At 36.5% G+C, this 24,849-nt stretch overlaps 1 protein-coding gene across 20 annotated transcripts in view; it reads right to left on the minus strand.

The window, feature by feature from the left end:
• Nucleotides 1-24,849, minus strand: part of NCOR1 (nuclear receptor corepressor 1) — a gene marked incomplete at its 3' end in the record, with an annotated part of 185,671 nt that overhangs the window by 97,563 nt on the left and 63,259 nt on the right. For 11 of the 20 annotated variants that reach the window (XM_084861473.1, XM_084861470.1, XM_084861464.1 and 8 more), the window contains exons 5-12: nt 23,346-23,528; nt 19,615-19,728; nt 12,460-12,516; nt 9,307-9,359; nt 8,949-8,975; nt 6,858-6,924; nt 3,509-3,681; nt 2,338-2,428 (exon numbers count right to left, since the gene is read on the minus strand). In XM_084861473.1, coding sequence (XP_084717599.1) covers nt 2,338-2,428; nt 3,509-3,681; nt 6,858-6,924; nt 8,949-8,975; nt 9,307-9,359; nt 12,460-12,516; nt 19,615-19,728; nt 23,346-23,528 — 765 coding nt within the window. Of the gene's footprint in view, nt 1-2,337; nt 2,429-3,508; nt 3,682-6,857; nt 6,925-8,944; nt 8,976-9,306; nt 9,360-12,459; nt 12,517-19,614; nt 19,729-23,345; nt 23,529-24,849 lie in introns of those variants that run through there. The other 9 variants (XM_084861459.1, XM_084861475.1, XM_084861463.1 and 6 more) reach the window with 2 other exon arrangements.

A 24,849-nucleotide genomic window follows, 5' to 3' on the forward strand; every position in this document is an offset into this window, starting at 1 on the left:
TATGCCATTTATTGTTTTGGGTCTTATATTTAGATCTTTGGCCCATTTTGAATTAGTTTTTTAGACGGAAAAAAACTGTAATCTAGTTTTATTCTTCTGCATGTAGCTTTCCAATTTTCCCAGCACCATTTATTGAAGAGGCTTTCTTTTCTCCATTGTGTTTTTTGGCTCCTTTGTCAAAAATTATTTGTCCATATATACATGTGATTTTATTTCTGGGCTCTCAATTCTGTTCCACTGGTCTGTGTGTCTGTTTTTCTGCAAACACCATTCTATTTTGATTATCGTAGCTCTATAGTATAATTTGAAGTCAGATAGTGTGATACTTCCAGCTTAGTTCTTTTTTCTCCAAACTGTTTTGGTTATTCGGGATCTTTGGGATTCCATACAAATCTGATATTTTTGCTTTTTTAATTTATTTTTAAAATGACTAGGGTTTTGATGGGGATTGCATTAAATCTGTATCAGGGGTCTTCAAACTACGGCCCGCGGGCCACATGCGGCCCGCAGAGGAGTCTGATCCGGCCAGCCAGGTTTTTTGGGCAGTGAGCACAGCCGAGGTGTTACAGTAGGAATTAGTAGTTCATATAGTCCGGCCCTCCAGCTCTCTGAGGGACCGTGATCTGGCCCCCACTTTAAAAAGTTTGAGGACCCCTGGTTAAGTAATATGGCCATCTTAGCTATGTCGAATCTTCCATTCCAATAGTAGTGCATACCATAACGTCTAACATATAGTAATTATTTATATATCTAATAAATATCCATTCAGTGAATTAAAGAGTCAGAAAGCATACATATTATTTGTTTTATAATCCACAATTTAAAAAGAGTTCTTTACTTAAAAGCTGACATTTCAAATGAAACTTTTAGATATAGAGGATAAAAAGTTATGTCAAGTTCACTGATATAATAATGACCTTATGAGGCATATTAATTCTATTTAGTCACGTTTTTTAAAGTCTTAACACCACTTTAGACAACAAACCGTGGCATCATTTTAGAGAACAATGAACAGAAAATTAAACAGGTACCAAATTTTAGGATCACTGATTTTAAAGTAACTAAACTCACTTAGGAATTAAATGCTTCTTGCTAATCTTACATAATCTTTCCATTAAAATTTTAAGACTATTATCCTTAGCAATTTAACTGAAACTCTTCATGTCTATAAAATTTCTTTTCCCAAGGTTTAACTTTAGTTTATAAGGACAAAATGCCAAGAAAAAACTTTTACCAAAGTTAAAGTACGTATTAATCTCAGTAAGAGGCTAGGTCTTTCCCTAATACTTTTCCCTTAGGGAAGATATTACCTTACAAGTCCTTAGAAAGTCTGTAACTTTATGAGGTACTCTCAATCGGTTTGAACACCAAAGTACTGTTTGCAGCAGACATTAGTTTGAAATCACCTCAACTGATACTAGTTATAGAGGCTTATATGGTTTCAGGCAAAAAGCAAGCTAAGAAATTTAACATTGGTTTAGTCATCATTCTAGGAATTATGGCCACAAATCTTGAAATATACAGCAACATAATAATTGTCTTTGATCATTACTTAAGGGACTACCAAATTCAAATAATCAAGACTTCTCAAATTTAGAGATGAGGTTTTAAAAAGCCATGTTATAAAATCAAAACTAGCAAAACTCATTAAGTAGATGATTTTGAAACAAGCCTCAAAGACTCAGTCTGAACATAGCTACAAAGACTCAGTGTTCTTGACTGAAATGTATTCTTATTCAGCAATCAATGATTTAATAATGTCACATCCTATCTCTCTTTTAGGCTAGAGAGCATTCTTTGGAAACCACAACAAGTGAATATACAAACATCTGCAAAATAATGCTCTTTTGCTATTTTATGAGATGGCACTACCAGCTCAGTTCTCTAACCTACAAACCATGATGTCACTTTCTCACCTCCACACTTAATCCATTAAATCTTGTCCTGTCCATTCTACCTTCTATAATCTCTCCTTTCAGCTCCCTCCTATTATCTACCACTATTATTCTGGCTCAGGTCCTTATTTTTATAATAGTCTCCTCTTCTCTTTCCCCACCTCCATGCGGCCAAAGCCGTATTTGTAAAACACTGATATGATCATGTGACTGCCTTCTTTAAAATTTCTAATGATTGACCACAGTCTTTGGACTATTCCCTCACTTGTGTACAAATAAACCTTTATTTTTTATTCTGTCCACTTTTTTCTTACATGCTTCCATGAGTTGATCGTAACGTTGGCAGATTTTTTGTTCCTATTAAATACCTGTAGCAAATTAAAAATTAATGAGGCTAAAATTCCTGAATAATGAATTAAATTAGATCAATTTATTTTCTTACCTCCTGCTCAGAGAGCCCGTCAATAATCTCAGAAATCTCATGTTCACTTCTAGCAATAGTGGCTGAAAGACCAGCTCCCCTCTGCCCAACTCTAAGTATGAGAGAGAAATTACAAATATATTTAAAAGCCTTTTATAAAGAAGATATATAAATTAAATTACTTTTGTATAGATTACTTTTCTGAATAAGACTTTTTTAATCAACTAGAAGTCAGAGAAGAAACCTAAATTAATTTGCTTGAGTCATCTATAAAACTAGTAATAATTTAAATGCCAAGATTAAGGTTTAAAGGTTGCATGTCAGAGTTCAAATGACAGAACTATTTATTTATGGGAAACTTCTGGAAAACCAGTTATTGGTGACATTTCCATTTCAAATACCAGTTTTTGCATGCCTTCCAGAGACTAGAATAGCAGGTTTAGAAAAATACATCAAACATTTTTTTTTTAAAGAGGGAAGAAAAACACAACCATCATCCCTCATAAAAAAAACTTAATCATAATTAAAAGAGCTTACATGACTGTTATATGACATAATAAAGAGCAGAACACTAATGTTTTTGCCTTTGCAAAATACTTGTTCTCTAAAAGTAAAAACAAATCAGAAAATATTTTACCAATATCAAAGAATTTTATAATTAGCAACCAATTTAATACTGTTTGACTATGTTGGTAGGTACGAGATACTCAGGTCTATTCTTATTAATTATCATTTCCAAAGAAATGAGTATTTTCAAGAATTGAATAATTAATTTAAAAATATTCACTTAAGTCCAGCCAATGCGGCTCAATGGCTGAGTGTCGATCAGGAGGTCATGGTTCAATTCCCAGTCAGAGAATATGCCTGGGTTTCGAACTCAATCCCCAGTGGAGAGCAGTAGGAGGCAGCCAATCAATGATTTTTCTCTCATCATTGATGTTTCTAACCTTCTTCCCTTTCCCTTCCTTTCTCTTAAATCAATAAAAACATATTTCTTTAAAAAATTAACAAATTTAGATTCAACATCATTATTAAATATTAAAAATATTAAATTCACCAAGACATATTAAAAACAAAAGTTCTTTATAATCTTTCTTAATGATTAATCTGATAACAATAAATACTGTGGAAGATCAAAAGTGAGATTCCAAGAAAACAGCATAGCCATTAAACACCAAACTATTATACTTACCGTTGAAATCTTTCTTGCTGTTCTCTTTGTTTTCGAATTTCTGGAAACTGCTTTTCATAGTACTCCCTTGTTTTGCTTTCTTTAGCTTTTCTCCGAGGATTATTTTCTATTCTGTCCACTTTTTTCTCCCATGCTTCCATGAGTTGATCATAACGTTGGCAGATTTTTTGTTCCTATTAAATACCCAGAGCAAATTAAAAATTAAACAAAACTCTGTGATTCTGATAAACCTAATACTTTAAAGTACATGTTAGTTCTTAAGGTAAAGTCAGAAGTACATTTGGCCTATAATTCAACTGTGAATAAAAAGCTGTCCTCGCCGAAACCTGTTTGGCCTGTGGACTGAAAGGTCCTGGGTTCGATTCCGATCAAGGGCATGTACCTTGGTTGCGGGCACATCCCCAGTAGGGGGTGTGCAAGAGGCAGCTGATTGATGATTCTCTCTCATCGATGTTTCTAGCTCTCTGTCCCTTTCTCTTCCTCTCTGTAAAAAATCAATAAAATATATTAAAAAAAAAAAAAAAAAAAAAAGCGCTGTCCTCGATCTAAAAGAGGGGAGAGTATGGGAGCTGCATTGCATATGAAAAATCTGACATACAGAGCATATTTTGGTGGGATGTTTTTTAAGTTAATCATTCCACTACTATTGGGTATTTTTGCTTACTTTCATATTTTTGTTATTATAAATTAATAGAGGGCCAGTGCACAAAATTCATGCACTCGGGGAGGGTGTGTGTGTTCCTCCTCAGCCCAGCCTGCGCCCTCTTGCAGTCTGGGAGTCCTCAGGGGATGTCTGACTGACAGCTTAGGCCTGTTCCCTGCACTGGAGCGGGCCTAAGCTGGCTGTTGGACATCCTCAGCACGAATGAGGAGGCGGGAGAGGCTCCCACCATCGCCACCACAATCGCCAGCGTGAGCCCAGCTTCTGGCTGAGAGGTGCTCCCCCTATCGGAGCGCACTGACCACCAGGGGGCAGTTCCTACATCGAGTGTTTGCCCCTTGGTGGTCAGTGCCACCATAGCAATTAGTCATTTCACCATTCGGTTGATTTGCATATTAGCCTTTTATTACATAGGATGCTATGTAATAAACATTTTTGACAGTCTAGAAAAGATAGATATTGGTTGTAATTTATGATTACAAAAACTTAGCAAATGACATGAAATCAAGAATACTTTTACAAAAATGAGTAATGTATAATCTACTTTTATAAGTATCAAAAACACAAAAAGAAGAACCCTCCTGCACAGAACTATGTATGTGTCTGATGACACACAAATAAAAAAAGTGTGGAAGGACTTGTGAAAAACTGTTAACATTAGTCATCTCAAAAAGTGACATCAGAGAAGAGAAAATTATCTTCCTCATACTCCATATCCCACGCCAACAACTTCCTAACCATTTTTTCCCACTCCTACATGTCTGTTTTACTCCACCTGTACCACCACCTCCTCAGTTCAGGCTGACATCAATACTCATCTAGATTAAAGAACCTCCTAATGTCTACCATGCATTCTCTTATACAATCAAATTTGTTATTCAATTATAATTTATATCCACTATTATTTTGTTATTAGTTTCAGGTGTACAGCATAGTGGTTTACAAAGTGGTCCCTCCCTCTGGTATTTCAGGTACCCACATGGCACATTCTTAATAGTGTAGCAAGATGCAAATTCTTAAAATCCAAATCAAAACACTTCACTCCCTCAGTTCAAACACTAAAAAGATACTCTCAGGATCTAATCCAAAGAGTGACCTTCTGGGCTGTGTAGGGCTTTCCCTGGCTTTCCCCAGCAGCCTCATTTCTCACCACTCCCAGCTCAGTCTAAGCCCCAGCCATCTCTAAACCTGGGACATTCCACTCTACCTCCTGGATCTTCATCACACAATCCACTTTCCCTCCCGAATCTTCATTTAAGCTATTCCCTCTGCTATTCAAGTTACAGGCATACTCGTTTTCCTGTGAAACTTCTCTTCATGATTCATACCTGCATTAACTGTCCCTCTTACATGCTCACCATCATCTGTATATGATCACAGTACTGCAATTGCCTGCTGACCTATCTATCCTCAATTATACCTTGGCTAAAACCATATGGCTATCTTGCTCACCATTGTAGAATGGGTATGTGCAGCAAATGAACATTAAACAAATCAGTGAACACAGAAACTTTATAGCTACTCTACTGATGTATAAGAAGAAAACCTGAGCTTCTGTGTTTGCTTCACTAGATAGCAAATTTAGAAATTACCACAATTACAACAAAATTACTGAATAAAGAAAAAAATACTTTGGCTAATTTCTTATTTAATACTAGAGGCCCAGTGCACAAATTTGTGTACAGGCAGGGTCCCTCGGCCGGGCCAGCGAATAGGCTGATTGTGGCCATCTCACCCTGTCCTGATTGGGGCCGTTCTGAGCTGGTTGGCTGGCCACGGGAGGTCGGCTGTGAGAGCACACTGACATGAGGGGACAGCTCTTCCATTGAGCATCTGCCCCATGATGGTCAGTGCGCGTCATAGCGACCAGTCAACTGGTCGTAATGGTCACTTAGGCTTTTATATGTGTAGATTTCTGTTCTTGGCACACAAACACACATAAAATTCAAGACCAAAGGGCTAGGTTGGCAAATTAGAACATTAGAAGTTACACTCCAAATAAAAGCTGCTAACTCTAGAATGTTGCAATTCATTAACTGTCAGGTCATTAAATATAAGGTACAAAGTTCACTTCCAATGTGGATTAAAGAACAACACTTATTTATTAAACAACTGAATTTAAATGAAACAAAAGTTTATAAAAAATCAGTAGATGTGTTATGAAAATACGAATATTGGCATTATATTTTCTGTAATTTAATTTCCATGAAAAGTACACTTAAAAAACTTTTGGACTGCAAGTCATATAATAAATATGAAAAACTAACTCTCTAAAATTTGAAAAAGCTAACTTTTAGCTGACCCAACTCCTAATGAGAAAACAGTAATATGTTATGAGCAGACTGTAACTTACCCACATTTCTTTGAGGGTTAAGAGAATAAATGTAGATCATCCTGTTTATCATATTTTTTTAACTACTCACCATTTTCTTTAGTTAGCTAGATAAAAATTTTATACATAGACAACCAAGAATATTAGTTTACTAATAACATTAAACATGAATTATGATATCAAAAGGTTGTTAGAAGTTAATTTATAGTTAAGTTACATCTATTTTTACTTTCTAAGTAAACAACCTTCTTTCAAATACAATCAAGAACCATCTCATTAATAATGGGAAGCAAATACCTACACGGGCATGAATGGGAAAGCTGTACAAATTTCAGTTAACAAGGATAGGGCCTCACCCTTTGTTTTCTTGCATGATTTCTTCTTTTAAAAAATAAAATGAGTTTTTTCCTCATCACCTGGTTTCTAGAAAAAAAAAATATGGTTGTATGACATTAAGAAAATGCATACTTTAATAATGTATTCACTTATTTTTCACAGACACTGAAAAACAAAGATCACTTAAGAACATATGATGTAATAAAAATTAATCTTAATTTTCACCCTGCAAAATAAGACTTTTGCAATAATTAGAGCTGACTAAAATTCCTCCCATTCTACAACAAAATTTTATATAAATAGTTCGTTTTCAATTATATCCAATTATGAGATAAATATTATTTTCAATTTATAATGGCACAGTTCTTAAGAACCTTGGCAATATAAACATCTCTGTACTCTCTGATGGAGGGGAGGTAGAAGGGAAGGAAAAGCCTTTAAGTTACCTCCCTACCTCAGGATTGGTGCTCACCTCCCTTATATGAGAAAGTATACCAACACAGAGAGGTGATTTCTGCTTTAAATAGAAGATTTTCTTCAGTCACAGAAATGACAAGACCCACTCTAAGAAGTATTGGAGGGCAATGTGACAAGACAGGAAAACTTCTCTTAAACCTTAACATAATTTCACTTTTTAAGTTTGAAGCATTGTGACCTTCAAAAACAATAACATGCAGGTTCAAATATAAATATTTATACCCCACCTACTTCCAGAAAGGATTTCAAGCTGATTATTCAAATATAAATACAAGGCCAAGGCAACGAGAAGTAATTTTTTGGATTATCTGCCACTCAGGACTAACAGTGACACTGGCTCCACTCAAATAAGCATGGACAGTCAGGAGCTGGCTATATGGGAAAGTAGCCAAGAGGTTAAAAGAATTATTAAAATGTACATTTGCTATTTCATACAAAGCAAATGGCAATAATGAAAGAATAGCTACTCAATGATCATAATGGGTGCATGCAGCTGAGTAAATGATATTTCACAAGGAATTTCACACGTACAGTAGAAGCAACACCATCTATTCAGTTTGCTCTAATTGTAATTACGTGCTACTCAAAAGCAAATAACAATAAGTATAATTAAAAATGTTTCCTAAGAATTTAAAGAAGTCAGTCAGTCAGTAACCAGCTCAGCACAGTGTAGATAACATGAAATACGTCAGACAGAGCTGCTCTCCAGCTAATATTGGGAGGAAAAGACAGAACACAGACATTAACTGAAGCTTTGTGGGGGGGAAAATAATTAAAAATAGCTAACTATATTTTATTCAATATTCTTTTTAAAAATGTTAAAATAGCTAAGCAAATTCAAAACAAGGCATATTTTATATGACTTCTGCCTAACCTAAGGGTGTCAAGACTGCAGTAGCATCTCACAGAAAAATTCTAAGACTTTAATTATGAACCACTTTCTTAACAAAAGTTAAAATTATTCACTTTCAATACTTTTCATGCATACCATGCAAATTATATCTGCCACCAGTTCTGCAAAGTAGTCAACTATTGCACATACTCTCAATAAGAAATTTTTTAAAAGGAAAAAATATATATGTGTGTGTACATATATATATGTATATATATACACATATATAGCAATGTGCTCATTATTAACTTACTAATAACTATAATTTTTCATTATGAATAAAACATATAAAGTAGAAATATCACATTTTTGTTACAAACAATAATAATTCACCTAAAATTCTCTTAAAGTATGATAATTTTTTTAAAAAGATAACTATCTAGCCTCCACTTTTCTTCAATCAGATCAAGAAATTAGGTTTTCTCTTTTACTTATTTTCTCATTCCAAAATCCGCATCCATAAAGGCCTGGTATCTAGGATGAGCAAGGCTAAACAAACTACACTTTGGAGCTTTCCTCACCCAGGTGAGGTGACTGAGCGCTTCCAAGGCACCAGGACATTAAATGGCAGAAGGGTCTACAAATACCGTCATTAGCAAGAGTCATGGAAGGGATTTCCCTAGAATAGGATTTTGAATAATGATAAAATGATCCGTGGCACTTCTACTTTGCAATGGCAGATGTGGCTTGGTGGGGGACGGTGTCATCACTAGTCTTAAATGAAAAAGCTTCATTATCTTACTTCATCATGCGCCTTGCAGGTACTCCACTGAAAAAAAGACAAAACAGGAGGCAAAAAATTCAAGCCTCAAGGTAAGCCATTTCAATGTTAAGTATCCACCTTTTTTACTAGCAGATTATAAAACCAGCTAGTTTTATGCAATAACTTATTTCATTTTTTGGCCTCGGAAACTCAAAGCTGTTACCCCAACCCCCAAGAAGCCAGAGAAAGATAACATATAGTAAAATGACAGCAAATTACACAAATCTAAAATATACCAACACTATATTACAATAATATGTTAGAAGATAACATAAAAACAATCTCTTTATAGAATATATGGTCTTTAACTGTGGAACTCTAAACAATAAATACTTACGTTTTGATGTTCTCATGGTACACCTTGGTATCTGATGGCTGGTTATAGAGTGGCTATAAAATAGAATCAAATATTTATAGATAAAATGTTGTACATATGTCTATAAAGAGACAAGGAAACAAATTATATTTTACTGTAAGGCTAAATAAAGTACTAATGGGTCTACACAATATGTGCCCTACCAAAATCTCCAGACTGTCAGGTTCCCTGAATAACTCTAATAATGCCCTTCCTAGAAAGTTTATAAATCCACTGTATTCCATAATAAAAATCATCCATTTTTAATTTTAAAGGCAAAGAAAGCTTAAGCACTATCATCATCCTAACAGAATGATTCAAAGAGCTTTCTATTTCGGTTCTTACTTCTTTCTCCTTCTATGTGGATGATTAAATAGCTGCCCAGGATAATGCTTTTCAAAGGTAACCAAGTTCCTGCACCATTATTATTATTTTAACCCTTACCCGATATGTTTTTTTATTGATTTTTAGAGAAAGAAGAAGGGAGAAAGAGAGAGAGAGACATCAATGTGAGAAAGAGACATCAATTGGTTGCTTCCTGTACATGCCTGACTGGGATCGAACCCACAACCTAAGGCATGTGTCCTGACTGGGAATCAAACCTGCAACCTTTTGGTCATGCACCATTATGTTGAATTTGATCACAAATTACTGCCCAGCTGGAGATAACCAAGGTGGCGGCCTAGGTACACACCTGAACTGCCCTCTAGCACAACAATTTCAAAATAACAACTATAAGACAGAACAGACATCATCCAAAACCACAGGAAAGCTGGCTGAGCAGGAAATCTACAGCTAAAAAGGAGAGAGGCTCACGGATCGAATCGGGAGCCGCAAAGCGCTGAGGGAGGGAGACGCTCGCACAGAGAGGAAAGGCAGGCGAGTGCCTGGCTGGCGGGAGGGGAAAGGAAGCCCCCCCACTGCATTGAATCCCAGTTCCAACTGCACTGAACCCCGGCCCCAGCCAAAACCCCATGGACTCAGGCTCATATGGGTGGAGTCTGGACTGTAGAGAAAGGCACCTGGAGACTCAAAGACTGAAAGACCAGGGGAGCCGGAGCCGCAGCGCTGAGTGAGTGCACGCAGAGAGGTCTGACCACGGAAGTTGCTGAGGTCTCTCCATAGTGGAAGGAGTCCGAAGCTCCTATCTGCACTGAATCCCCAGTTCCGACTGCACTGAGCACTGAAACCCAGTTCAGGGTGAGCCCCTGGGGCACCCACGCTCTTACAAGGGGAATCTGGACTGTCAGGCAGAAACTTAGGGGATCCATGGGAGGCAGAGGTCTGAGTGTGCACAAGGGCAGGACTGACAGGAAGCCAAGACTGGCGACTCAGCCCTGAGACTCCGCCCCATCAAAGCTGAACGCAGAGGCTTTTGCAAATTTGCAAGTCTGATCCTTTAAGACTGTCTCCAATACAGAAGGTATCCTGGTATAGACATAGCTGATACTCACATCCAATAGGCCTGGAGGTCAATTCCTCCCAGTGATACCAACAACAATCAAGACTTAACTACAATGAGGCTGTACTTGCAGTACACAAAGGGGAGCATTAAGAGTGTCTACCTCAGGGGAGGCTGACTCACCAGACCATATAGGACACCAAGCACACAACGCCACCCTACCAACTCAGGGAAGCAGCAAAAATGCCGAGAAAACGAAATAGATCTCAAACAAAAGAAATGGAGGAGAACAAAAGACTGGATATAGAGTTCAAAACCACGGTTATATGGTTTTTGAAGAATTTTCTAGAAAAGGCTTATAGATTTAATGAGACTCTCAAGGATATGAAAAAGGACCAACTAGAAATTAAACATACACTGATGGAAATAAAAAATATTATACAGAGACCAAACAGCAGACTAGAGGAGTGCAAGAATCAAGTCAAAGATTTGGAATACAAAGAGGTAAAGGACACTTCTCTGGAGAAGCAAGAAAAAAAGAGAATCCGGAAAGTTGAAGATAGTGTTAAGAAGCCTCTAGGACAACTTCAAACGTACCAACATCAGAATTATGGGGGTGCCAGAAGAGAGAGAGCAAGATACTGAAAACCTATTTGAAGAAATAATGTCAAAAAACTTCCCCCACTTGGTGAAAGAATTAGACTTACAAGTACAGTAAGTGCATAGAACCCCAAACAAAAAAAATCCAAAGAGGACCACACCAAGACACATCATAATTAAAATGCCAAGGGCAAAAGACAAAGAGAGAATCTTACAAGCAGCAAGAAAATAAACAGTTACCTATAAGGAAGCACCCATACGACTATCAGCTGATTTCTCAACAGAAACTATGCAGGCCAGTATTCAAAGTGATGAATAGCAAGAACCTACAACCAAGATTATTCTACACAGCTAAGTTATCATTCAGAATTGAAGGGCAGATAAAAAGCTTCACAGATAAGAAAAAGCTAAAGAAGTTCATCACCACCAAATCAGTATTACATGAAATGCTGAAAGGACTTCTTTTTTTATTATTATTATTGATTTTTTTTTTTTGAAGAGAGAGGGATAGAGTTAGAAACATCAATGAGAGAGAATCATTGATCAGCTGCCTCTTGCACACCCCCTACTGGAAATGTACCCACAACCAAGGTACATGCCCTTGACTGGAATTGAACCTGGGACCTTTCAGTCTGCAGGATGATGCTCTATCCACTGAGCCAAACTGGTTTTGGCTGAAAGGTATTCTTTAAGAAGAGGAAGAAGAAGAAAAATGTAAAGATAAAAATTGTGATCAACAAATACATATATATCAACAAGTGAATCTAAAAATCAAGTGAATTAAAAATCTGAGGAACAGAATAAACTGGTGAATATAATAGAATCAGGGGCAAAGAAAGGGAGTGGATTGATAATTATCAGGGGGAAAAGGGTGTGGGAGGGGCTATGGATGAGGACAATGTGGGGGGAGATAAGGGCGGAGGGTGGGGTGGAAACCGGGTGGAAGGGAGATATGGGGGAGAGGGGAAGGAAAAACAATTGTAATAATCTGAGCAATAAAGATTTTTTTTTTTTAAATTACTGCCCAGCTATATTGCTCTCACCTCAAAATCAGTAGATTGTATTCCATCTTATCCCAAGAAAAACTAATACCAAAAAAGCACTAAAAATAAAAAAAATAATATTTTACTTACCAGTTCAACTTTTGGGCCAAGACCTTCAAATATTTTATGAGCTTCTTCTGCTTTTTTCTAGAAAGACATTATACTGTATAACTAAAAATTATATTACTTAAGTGCAAAATCATTACCAATCCTATATAATAAAGAGCTAATATGCTAATTAGACCGGAAAGCAGAATGATCATCCAGACAACCTTCCGGACAACTGTCTGTACGACCTTCCAGGTGACCTTCCGGAAGAAGCCGGGGCTGTGAGGCCAAGGCAGCCGGAGAAGCCAGGGCCGAGCCCCTTGCACGAATTTTAGGTATCGGGCCTCTAGTATAACAACATTTATCTAAAGACTGATCTATACTTAAACGTATCCTTATTTCCAAACATTTTTCTTATATGATAGGCTAAAATATTATTTCTATTGTCATAATTTCCTCACCAAATTCAATCAAAGCCTAAAGAATTGGTAAATTCTTTTTTTTTTTTTTTTTTTTTTTAATACATTGACTTTTTATTGACTTTTTACAGAGAAGAAGGGAGAGGGACAGATAGCCAGAAACATCGATGAAAGAGAAACATCCACCAGCTGCCTCCTGCACACCTCCTACTGGGGATGTGCCCGCAACCAAGGTACATGCCCTTGACCGGAATCCAACCCAGGAGCCTTGAGTCCGATGGCCAACCAGTTTTGGCTGAATTGGTAAATTCTTAAAAGCAAATATATATTCATTCTAAGGAGCGGGAGCAGGGATACACAATTAGAAATGAATCCTTCAAACATTCTAAATACTTCAACTAAAAATTTCTTTATTGAAAATTAAATAATTAAAACACCATAAAGTTGTTGATCTTTGCTGTGATAAGCCAAAATGATCTCTTTGAAGAATAGCTTATAATAAGCTTACTTTCTAGTTATAAGAAAACTTTAGCAATAACCCCCAAACTAGAGGAAACAACTAGTCTGAATTACTCAAGTGTTCAGTAGTAAATAAGTGGTGAATAATATATATTTGTTATTTTCAAAAGTAAAATAACTGCTACTTAACAGAGATCATCCTTTAAAAAAAATCAAATAAAATATAACAAAATTCAAAACAATATATTTAAACTAGAATTATATGACTAGCAAATGTCTCAATGGTTCTCAAATCTCTTCTCTCTCCCAGCATTCCCATTAGTAGCAATGGCTCATGGCCTGTGGCAGACCCCACCTCATGGCATCTGGCTAAAAAAACTCTCCAGGGCTTCTGATGAAATATACAAACAGAAATGGGTTTCAATCAGTATTTCCCAAGTATAAACAAAGATGTTCCCTTAAAATAAATATTCCTCTTTTCATCTCATTTATCAATCAAATATTTATTTAGTACATATTTTGTTAAAAAAAATGTTTAACTGGCTTAGGAAGGACAAAATAGTGTAATGAACTATCCAAACTCCAATAAATTTAAAAGATAATTCAGATGAGAAATAAACATATCAAAAATGTCTAATACAAAACAATAGCTGAAACCAGTTTGGCTCAGTGGATAGAGCGTCAGCCTGCGGATTGAAAGGTCCCAGGTTCAATTCCGGTCAAGGGCATGTACCTTGCTTGCAGGCACATCCCCAATAGGGGTGTGCAAGAGGCAGCTGATCAATGATTCTCTCTTATCAATGTTTCTAACTTTCTATCGCTCTCTCTTCCTCTCTGTAAATAATCAATAAAATATATTTAAAAATACTATAAATATACCCATTAAATTTGCATAGCAAATTCTATTTCTATAGATTTTTAAAAATATATTTATATTGATTTCAAAGAGGAAGGGAGAGGGGAAGAGAGATAGAACCATCAATGATGAGAGAATCATTGATCAGCTGCCTCCTGCACGCCCCGCACTGGGAATCAAGCCTGCAGCCTAGGCATGTGCCCTGACCAGGAATTGAACCAAGACTTCCTGGTTCATAGGTCGCTACTCAACCACTGAGCCATGCCAGCCAGCCTATAGATGGTTTTAAAGACAGGATTTGTTAAACGTTGTGCTATCAATATTTTGGGCCAGGTATTTTCTTATTTGGGGGCCTGTGCTATGCATTGTAGAAATTTGGCAATATCCCTGGCCTCTACCCTCTAGATGCCAGTAGCCTCCACCCCTCTGCCAAGGTATGACAATAAAAATAGTCTCTGGTGCCATAACTGGTTTGGCTCAATGGGTAGAATGTCAGCCTGCAGACCAAAGGGTCACAGGTTCGATTCTGGTAAAGGACATGTACTTTGGTTACCAGTACATCTCCAGTAGGTGGTGTGCAGGAGGCAGCTAATCAATGATTTTTTTCTTATCATTGATCGACATTTCTCTCTCATCCATGTTTCTAACTCTCTATCCCTCTCCCTTCCTCTCTGTAAAAATCAATAAAATATGTTGGTCTTTTATTTATTTATTTTTTTTAATTTTTAAATAGTCTCTGGTAACTATTAATGTCAAGAAGCCAAAATGTAGCCCATCTAGTGTTGCTCAGTGGTTGAGTGCCAACCTATGAACCAGGAGGTCATGGCTGGATTCCTGGTCAGGAAACATGCCTGGGCTATGGGCTCAATCACCAGTAAGGGCCATGCAGGAGGCGGCCAATCAAAGATTTTCTCTTATCATTGATGTTTCCATATTTCTCTCCCTCTCCCTTCCTCTCTGAAAGCAACAAAAAAAATACATTTCTAAAAAAAGATATTATTTTTAGCCGAAACCGGTTTGGCTCAATGGATAGAGCATCAGCTTGGGGACTGAAAGGTCCCAGGTTCGATTTCGGTCAAGGGCATGTACCTTGGTTTTGGGCATATCCCCAGTAGGGGGTGTGCAAGAGGCAGCTAATCGATGACTCTCTCCCATCGATGTTTCTAACTCTCTATCTCTCTCCCTTCCTCTCTATACAAAATCAATAATATATATATTTTTTTAAAAAGATATTATTTTTAAAAAGAAGTCAAAATGTAATTGTAACAAAATTCAAATTTACTAGCTTTCAAAATATGTTACATAACATACAAATATAATTACAGATGATAAATTTTGAAATATCAAGCACCTGCAGATTACTCTCTCTAGACCCAACACTCACTAGTTTTTAAATTTGCTTTCTCAAGGCACTCTATATTAGAGTTGATACCAAGAACAAGCAAAGTGGAATTGTACATAAATGATACTAAGAGACAAGGGAGCAAAATCATCTTATGGCAAATATTTACCAGTATCCTATTATGTAAAGGCACTTACCTTTTCAGGGCTAATTACAAAGGCTGATTTTTAAGATGTTTACTGACCTCAAGATTTAAGTTTTGCAAAATTTTATTAAATATTTGACTTCATGTTGGCTTACTTGCTAAGAACAGATTAATCTATCAATAGTTTGGCAGAAAAACTTTAATTTAAAAACATCACATTACCATATTATAAATTTTATTATAAGTCTATAGATAGAAGTAATTAATTCTTCAAACATATGTTGGGTATAATCGGGACACTGGCTAGACACTAAGAGAACAATGAATAAAACTGCCCTTCCTAGAATAGAAAGAGAAGGGGTCTTGAAAGGCTTTGCAGAGAAAACAGTACTTAAGCTGAGTCTTCAAGTACAAGTGCAATGGATAGAAAGAGACAGAAAAAAAGGCAGAGGCAAAGACAGTAATTTCAAGGGCACATTCAAAACCTGCTCTGGCAGGATATCACTAAGGAAGGAGTATCAGGCCAAGGGCCAGGCAGATAGGCATGTAAGCACTAATAAAAAGTTTGGGTTAGTCTAGAAAGTTGGATATCCTCAAAAGGTTTTATCTGGGTAATCACATTATGGGACAAATATAAAGGCTAGATTAAAAAGAAAAAAGACTTAAGGAAGGAAACTCACTATCTACCATGTTTCCCCAAAAATAAGACATCCTCTGAAAATAAGACCTACTTACAGGTTTCCTTCTGAGTGAAATATAAGGCATCTCCCCAAAAATAAGCGCCCCCCCCCCAAGGCTCTGTCTCAGAATGAAAATTAATTTACCGTAAACTTGGTGAAACCTAAACTGCAAGAAGTTGTGACTTGGGTGAAGAATTCATGGGAGAAAATCACTGACAGTTGCATTGCAAATGCACTGCGAGCAGGCTACCTTGACAAGAAGTACTCATTTAAAGACAGTGCTATTGCTAAACATGAGAGATTTGGTCCACTGATTCTGAAAGAAATGGAGTCACAAGAAATTCACCAGGAAATTCAGGAATTGGATTGTTATGATGATGTTCCAGAAGATGATGACATGATTGTCATTGAATAAATGAGTAAATTCTTGACACTGTAGGATTCACAGTTTGTCTGGTTTGTGTTGACAATTACCGTACTACTGTACCGTATACAGGTAATAAATTTCCTTTATTTTCATTTAACAATAAATGTGTACCGTATTCTTCTTCATGAAAAAATAAGACATCCCCTGAAATAAGACCTAGTGCATCTTTGGAAGCAAAAATTAATATAAGACACTGTCTTATTTTCGGGGAAACAGGGTACCAGTATGTGAGAGATGAGGGTTCAAATTAAGCTATTTCCAAAATAGGAAGAGAGGAGCAATTGATCAGACTAAATTGTAAGAGGTAGGACTGATGCTCTTCATTGATTACCTAAATCTACAGTGGCAAAGAGACAAAATAAGTAATTCCTAGGACACTGGCCAAGGTGACTAGAGGCAGTTGACACTAAGCATACTCTCTACTGTCAATCCTTTTCTTCTAGTGTCACATTAACTTGTTCATCATTCAATCAAAATATAAACAAGATTTTGAAAACTATAGTCCATACCTCCCCCAGTCTTCTATATGTATTATTATTCTGAAATTAGAACATTTATAAATATTTTGGAATCCAAACTGAACTATTAAAAATAGTCTAGGAGAAGAGTCTATTTATAGACTAAATAAATCTTAGTCTGAGTTTTAAATATGAAGCAAGGCAATTTTTCTCTCAGGAAGCCAATTTTGAAATTAACAGTAATTTTTAGGGAGTTATCTTCATCCCACTAACTTTCTAAACGAAAAATGCCTTAAACAAGATAATAGCCTCTATCTCTGAAGCCACATCTGGCTTAATTCCCAACCAGTGTAAACTGCTGCAAACAAGGAACAAGAGGTGGATGTACACTCTCTCCTTGCCTATAGAGTCAAAACAGATGAAGTAATTCAATGGACCAGGCTTGACCTTGCACAAAGCAGCATGGTAAGAGTTAGTGTGAGAAAGCCTCTGCCCAGCTGAGCTCCCATCCGTCCCCTACAGGAACCTCTGCTACAATCATATGACTGCACAAGTACAACCACAGCAGATGACTAGGTGCGGGGTACGCAAAAATAATATGGAAAAGGTGATTCCTGTAGTATGTAAGTTGAAAATAATCTTTACTGTAATTCTAATACTAACACAGATTTCAAGTCTGGTTGTTCAATTCTTTACAGACTACACAACAAATATGCAAATTCTAAGATGGAAAGAGAGGTCTGCAAGCTTTCAGTTTTGATGATGGGCATCAAGAAACATATATTATCTTACTTAATGAAAACATATACAAATATTAAGCACAAATTAAATTATCTATCAGTCCTCACATCCTAGTAGGGCAATCATGGAATTCACTAATGTTGGAACTGTTTGTGACACAAAGGTAATTAAGAAATTCAATCAATTAATAAATATTGAATTCCATTTATTTGAAAATTAATTCATATTGAGAAAGAATTCAGCATTTTATTTTGAAAAAATTTTTTCCATTGCTATTAGCTCTCACCCCTCTTTACTTTATCCCTGACATCACAAAGTGGCCAAGAAGCCCATTAGCCAACAAAGGTTCTTCTATTCTACAGAGTATTTTTTTTTTAAAGCAGGAAATTTCACATAAATTTCCATGTTCATGGCTTCTCTTAAATAATGAAGTATGAGCCAACCCAGGCCACATCCCTGCATGACCACCGAGCGCTGCCCCTCTAGGCATGCCACAAGGCAGTCCCACTGCCCCTCACTTGATAGATCCTCATGTACGTAGCTCTGTCCATTCAATAAAATGGACTAATTTTTAACTCATCCAAAAAATAATATTAATTGCTATATTTCCTGCCATGACACTTCCAATTACTTTAAGTATTACATACCTGCTGACTTCAGTTATCCGTATCGACACATATGTATACATATGAATCCAAGATCATTCCTATTAATTTTTATTTAATGACTACCTAATTCATAGCTGCTTTTCTTAAGGCCAATTTCATTTAGGATCTGGACTATTATAAAGTTATTGGCTGCCTATAAGATGTACTGGTCCACTCACTAGATAGAAGCAAATTGAAACAACAATTCCAATTTCTACTTTATGACCAACATTAGCTAGCAAGCCTATTCTCTCCCACAGTACTTAAAGCATATTATTCATTTCTGGACTGAGGACTTCTGGAAGCCCACTGTCTCTGTTGGGAAGTTTTGTTGATATTAAGATGGAATCAGTTTCCTTTTAACTGCTCGTTCCTGGGCCAGATTCTGGCCAAAAACTAACTTTGACATCACAAAATAATTCACAGAGTTATTATTGTGATGTCAAAATAATAACTCTGTGGCTTTCCTAAATTCATATACTTTTATTAGTATAAAAATTATTTTAATAAACTTAAAAAAGCAAAGTCTATCTAAAGGTCAATGACCTCACTCATTATAACTAGGATTCAAACTATAACACAGCTATTAATTGTGATGTTGATAATGTAAGTAATTTTCATATCCAATGACCTATCTCTACTGGAATGGTATCAGAATCTGGCATTAAATGCCCCCTTGAAAAATGAAAAACTATGGAATAACTATTTTGTATAATTTGGTACAAAACAAAAATTTTTTCCAGTATTTATATAATAGGAGAAAGACTCAGCTGATAAAACTATACCCTCATTAAATAATATTTAAATAACATGTAAATAAAATATTAAATAATTTAAGATACAAATGTCAACTTTTCTTCATTTCAAAAGGTAAAAGCACCAAGCTTCAGTCAAAGTTTAAAAACATTAAAAATTATAACAGAAACCAGGTTTTAACTAACATCACTACAGAACTCGCTGATAACTAAAAAAAGGCACAAATGGTTTCAAAGGCTTGTGCCATAAAAAATGGCATGAGCTTACCCGGTTCTCATCATAAATAATTTGGACAATGCTGCGGTGCTTCTGTTCCACAGGAGGAGGGGACACAGGCTTCTCAGGCTCAGGAGGCTTAGCTGCTTCTTCTTCTAGTTGTTGCTGAGAGATCCAGAAAGGAAGAGTCAGGCATCTGCTGCATGTCACTCTCACCAGTAATTAATCACCAGAGATAACACAGGTACTGAGTGATACTGTGCTGATTCTAAAGGGAATCATGTAAATTACTAGGGCTCTAACAAATTCTATTAGATCTATTTTTATTAATAAACTCGAGGCCCAGTGCATGAGATTTGTGCAGGGGGGTGTCCCTCAGCCCAGCCTGCACCCTCTCCAATCTGGACCCCCAGGGATGTCTAACTGCCCATTTAGGCCGGATCCCGGTGAGAGGATTGAATGACTTAAAAATATATAACAACTAAAAATGTTCATAAAGAAATTTTGTTCAACAAAAAACACTATTAAGCTCCAAGACCTAAATTAAGTGCTAAAACTATAAAACTCGCAAAAGAAAACATAGGTACAGGAGTGGTTAAACTCACTACCTCCCAAAGACACACTGAATCTACAGCTATATATGGAACAATTTCCTCTAAAAACTGAGCAACTCCTTCGCAAATGAGGAAAATGCCCCGTCAAAGCAGGCAGCTCCAGAATGAAGACGTGCTCACAGATGGACAGGAAGAGACATTATGATGGCAAAACGGAACAGGTTATTGGGTGCTTTGTTCAAATGCCTAAGGATCATGGGAAACCAAGAAGCTAAACACACAAAAAACAAAGGGGTCGAATAACTGGAGGCATAGGGAGTGAAAAAAGAGAAAAAGAACAGGATGACCAGAAGAGAATTTTAGACATGAAAATGTTAATAATACATGGAAAAAATAAAGCTTGTGCCTAGGTAAAAAGAAAGCAAAGGTATACTAAGTCTTTGGATTATGCAACCGTGGATTATGCAATGATTTCTTAGATGGGACACCAAAAACAAAAGTAGTAAAAGATAAAATAAATTCTACTTCCTCACAATTAAAAATTTTTGATCCCAGTGTGACTACCACCCAGCTATTATCTGCAACAGTAGTCATTTTCTCCATCCTTTTCTCTCCCACCTAAGCGCATACCACCACCACCATTAACCCATTGAATTCATTAATTAAATACATTAAATTCCAATTGGGTTTCTGTCCATTTCTGACTTTTCTAGGTGTCCATTTCTAACTTTTCTGGGGATTCCTTCTGTATTCCATGCACTAGGATCACAATGTTTTATTATTGAGGCTTAACATTATTTTGTACCTATGAGCACTAGCTACTTTTCAAATAATTTTGTTTTTCTATTGTTTAACCTTATTTGGGGGGCAGATGGGCACGCTAAAGTGAAGTTTCTGGCTCCCAAATAAAAATGTGAGAGCTGCCCTGGGTGGGAGGCTCAGCTGGTTAGAGCACTGTCCCATACACCAAAACGTTGTGGGTTCAATTCCCAGTCAAAGTGCATACCTAGGTTATAGGTTCAATCCCCAGTTGGGGCACATATGGAAAGCAATGGATCCATGTTTTTCTCTGCTTTTCTCTCTCTAAAAATTAATAAACATGTCGTCAGATGAGGATTTTTTTTTAAATGTGAGAGCCATTTATATGTGGAAGATTCAATGGACATGAGCTTACTAAGGTCCCAAAACTATCTTTTCCGTGGGAAAACTAAAGACTAACAAAGATTATCACTTTAAAGTGAATAATGATGAAAATGGGCACCAGTTATCTTTAAGAATGGTTAGTTTAGGGCTGGTGCAAAGGATGAATTGAGCATTGTTGAACAAAAAGGCAATGAATTATAAAGACAGTCCAATTTAAGTAATACTGGCAACTGAAACCATCTGTACAATCAATGTTTCCCTTCATGGCTTTGCAATAACACCACCTGTGGTCTACATGTGGTTCAGTGCCTGTGCACATTAGCGGACAGCAATCAGCAGCTGTGGAGGAAGATGCATAATCAGAAGATCTTTGAAGGAGAGGAGGCTGTCAACTGCCACGAATCTGGAAAGGGATCTACCCCTAGTAATGGGAGCAAGGTTCCACAGATAAAAGTAAAGCGTAATGATGAAGATACTGAATATAATGAGGAGGAGGAAACTGAAGAAAGAACTCCAGTAAAGAAACTTATACATATCAAATTAGAATGAAAAAGACTAAAAAATAAAACAGGAAAAACTCCTGAAGTACCAAAAGGACCTAGCACTGTAGATGATATTAAATAAAAAATCCACGCAAATCGAGAAAAACCATATTAAACAGTCCTGGCATATTGAATCCAAAAATGAAGAGAGAGAAAAAGGAGAGACAAAGAAAGTTCATACTGAGCATCATCAACAATCCACACTGAAATCTTCTATTTAAGTATCAATCCCCTTTTCAGGATGGAAGCAATCTTACTCTTAACACTCAAAAAAACAGAAAAACGTGTACATGAATGTTATAGAAACATTATTTATATCAGCTAAAAAGTGAACACAGCCCAAATGTCCATCAACTAATAAATGAATAAACAAAACAGTATATACATGCAAAATTTTATTCAGCCATAAAAAGAAGTGAATTGCTGATATAAAATACAGCATGGATGAATAGTGGAAAAATGCTAAATGAAAGAAACACGCTAAATGAAATGTCACATATTATATGATTCTATTTATCTGAAATGTGCAAAATATGTAAAACCATTCAGACCAAAAGAGATTATTGGCTGCCAGGAGCAGGGACAAGGGGGACATAGAGAATAATTGCTAATAGGTATGTGGTTATTTTTCAAAGTAATAAAAATGTTGGGGAATTATATTGTGGTGATAATTGTACAACTTTATGACTACATTAAAAGCCACTGGATTGTGTACTTTAAAAGGGTCACTATTATGGTAAAAAAAAAAAAAAAAAAAAAAAAAAAAAATCACATACCATACCACACACACCACAAATAAAGAAAAATGACAAGCCACAATAGAGAAGTTATCTGGTATACATATCAATGACAAGAGACTTTAGGAAATACTAGAAATAATAAAATGACCAATTGAAACAAATCCCCATATGGAACACAAATATATCATAAACAATAGAAAACAAGCTATATCTCATTCCTGATGAGATAAAATGCAAATTAAAACCACAGAGAGTACTATTTCACATCCAATTGAAAAATATTATCAAATGAAGGCATATACACAAAATGGAACTTGTACATGCTACCAATGAGAATGTAAAATGGTGCTGATATTTTAGCAAACCTGGTATCATCTAGTATACTCAAAGTTATGCATACTCTCTTGCCAAGCAATGCCTTTCACATGTCTTAGAAAATCTGTTTCCATGCGAACCAAAAAATATAGCACTAATGTATGAAATAGCCACAAAATTAAAAGACAATCCATAAGATCAAAATAGCACACATGGCTCTGCTGTGTGAACTCAGAAAGGAAAAAAAAAAAAATCTATTATGATGTATAATAAGATCAAAAATAGAATGAACAAATAATAAGGTTGCTAATAGCATACAATAAAATAATACAACAGAGGAGATTAATGAGAGACTAAGAAAACTAATACCAAAAAAAAGTCAGAATCACAGAATAAAGTTGAAATGTATGGGAAAAAATCAACATTATCTTCTTTAAGGAAAAACATTCATTCTTAGAATATATTAAGCAGTAAAATCAAACACTTACTTGCTTCTTTTTTAGTTTATGGATCTGCTGCTCCACTTTAGCAATTTCTCGATCTACACGATCCATACTCTGTATTAACTCTTCCTTTGAAAGTTTTGAAGGTGAAGCATTTTGATCATCTCCACACGGCTGCCCAGAGATTGGAGAGGATGGAGCTTCATGTTTGCCTCCAAATGCTGGATCCTTTGGAGAAGAAAATTTTATTTATTTATTATTTTTTAATATATATTTTTAAATTAATTTCAGAGAGGAAGAGAGTGGGAGAGATATAAACCTCAGTGAGAGAGAATCATGGATTGGCTGCCTCCTGCATGACCCACTGGGGAGCTAGCCACAACCTCCTGGTTCATTCATTGGTCAACACTCAACCGCAGAATCCCTCCGGCTGGGCAGAGAACAACAATTTGCTCCTCACTAAGAGCCAATGGTAGTGTCAAGATCCTCTTAACAGAAAAAGTCCATTTTAAAATGTCAAACGACATTCACTGGCTTCAATTCAACAAGAACAGGAATCCCCCAATCTGAGGGGCAGTTAAGAAGGAAATTTTATTTAGTGCAAACAGCTCGATAGTGCTACAGTGTGACTTTTAAAACAGCAAGGCTATGAGGCTGCCCTTAGGCCAAGTTCCTCTTCACGTAGCAGCTCTGCTCTGCTCCACTGTGCTCTGCTCCAAGAGGGTTCAGTGTCTCAGCTCCGGCAGCAGAAAGTCTTCAGGGGAAAGTGCACTCTGCAATCCAGAAGGATGCTGACTTATATAGAAATAAGTCCCCGCCCCTGGTCCCTCATTGGTCTGTTCTCAAATGAGGATTCAGAATTCTTCCGATTTGATTGGCTCAAAGTACTATACAGATTGGTCAGAATAGAGCTGCTCCGATTGGTTGGAGCCCACAGCTCTGATGGAATGGGGGAAATCTCCGTCCTATTGGTTGAAATAATAGAAACTCCTTCATAAAGGACTGGCTCAGATGGCAGAAACACAGGCAAGCAGGCAGTTCAGGGTGGATACAGGCAGTTTAGCGCAGGCGCTCCTTTGTAAACTGCAGTTTGCATGAGACGCCCCTGTGAGGAAATGGGTCTGTTTGGTTTTGTTTGGTTTTGTTGTTTGTTTCAGCCAGTAAGCCACAAGGAGCGCTTCATCATAGATGTATTTTTTTTCCTTTCTGAGTTCACACAGCAGAGCCATGTGTGCTATTTCTCTATATGAATGTCCTAAGTAGTAATTTTCAAACACACACAACCTCCACTGATGCTTACATCACTTTTATAATTCAGACATATTCACTTTTTTGAAGATTCTAACAGCTATACAGAATGAGGTGGCAGGTTGACACCTTCCGTGTAACAATACTGGGACTATACAGAATTTCTGGGAAATAAAAATGCAATCAAGACAAAGGAAGATACCAATTTCTCAGCGATTTTCTTGCAACAGTTCTTCAAAAAGTATGAACATGGAGGTTGCAATGTGGTATAAACTACAGGTGAAAATCTGTGTGCCTACCC

This window comes from Pipistrellus hanaki (genome assembly GCF_964339955.1).
Source record: "Pipistrellus hanaki genome assembly, chromosome: 16".
Classification (NCBI taxonomy): domain Eukaryota; kingdom Metazoa; phylum Chordata; class Mammalia; order Chiroptera; family Vespertilionidae; genus Pipistrellus; species Pipistrellus hanaki.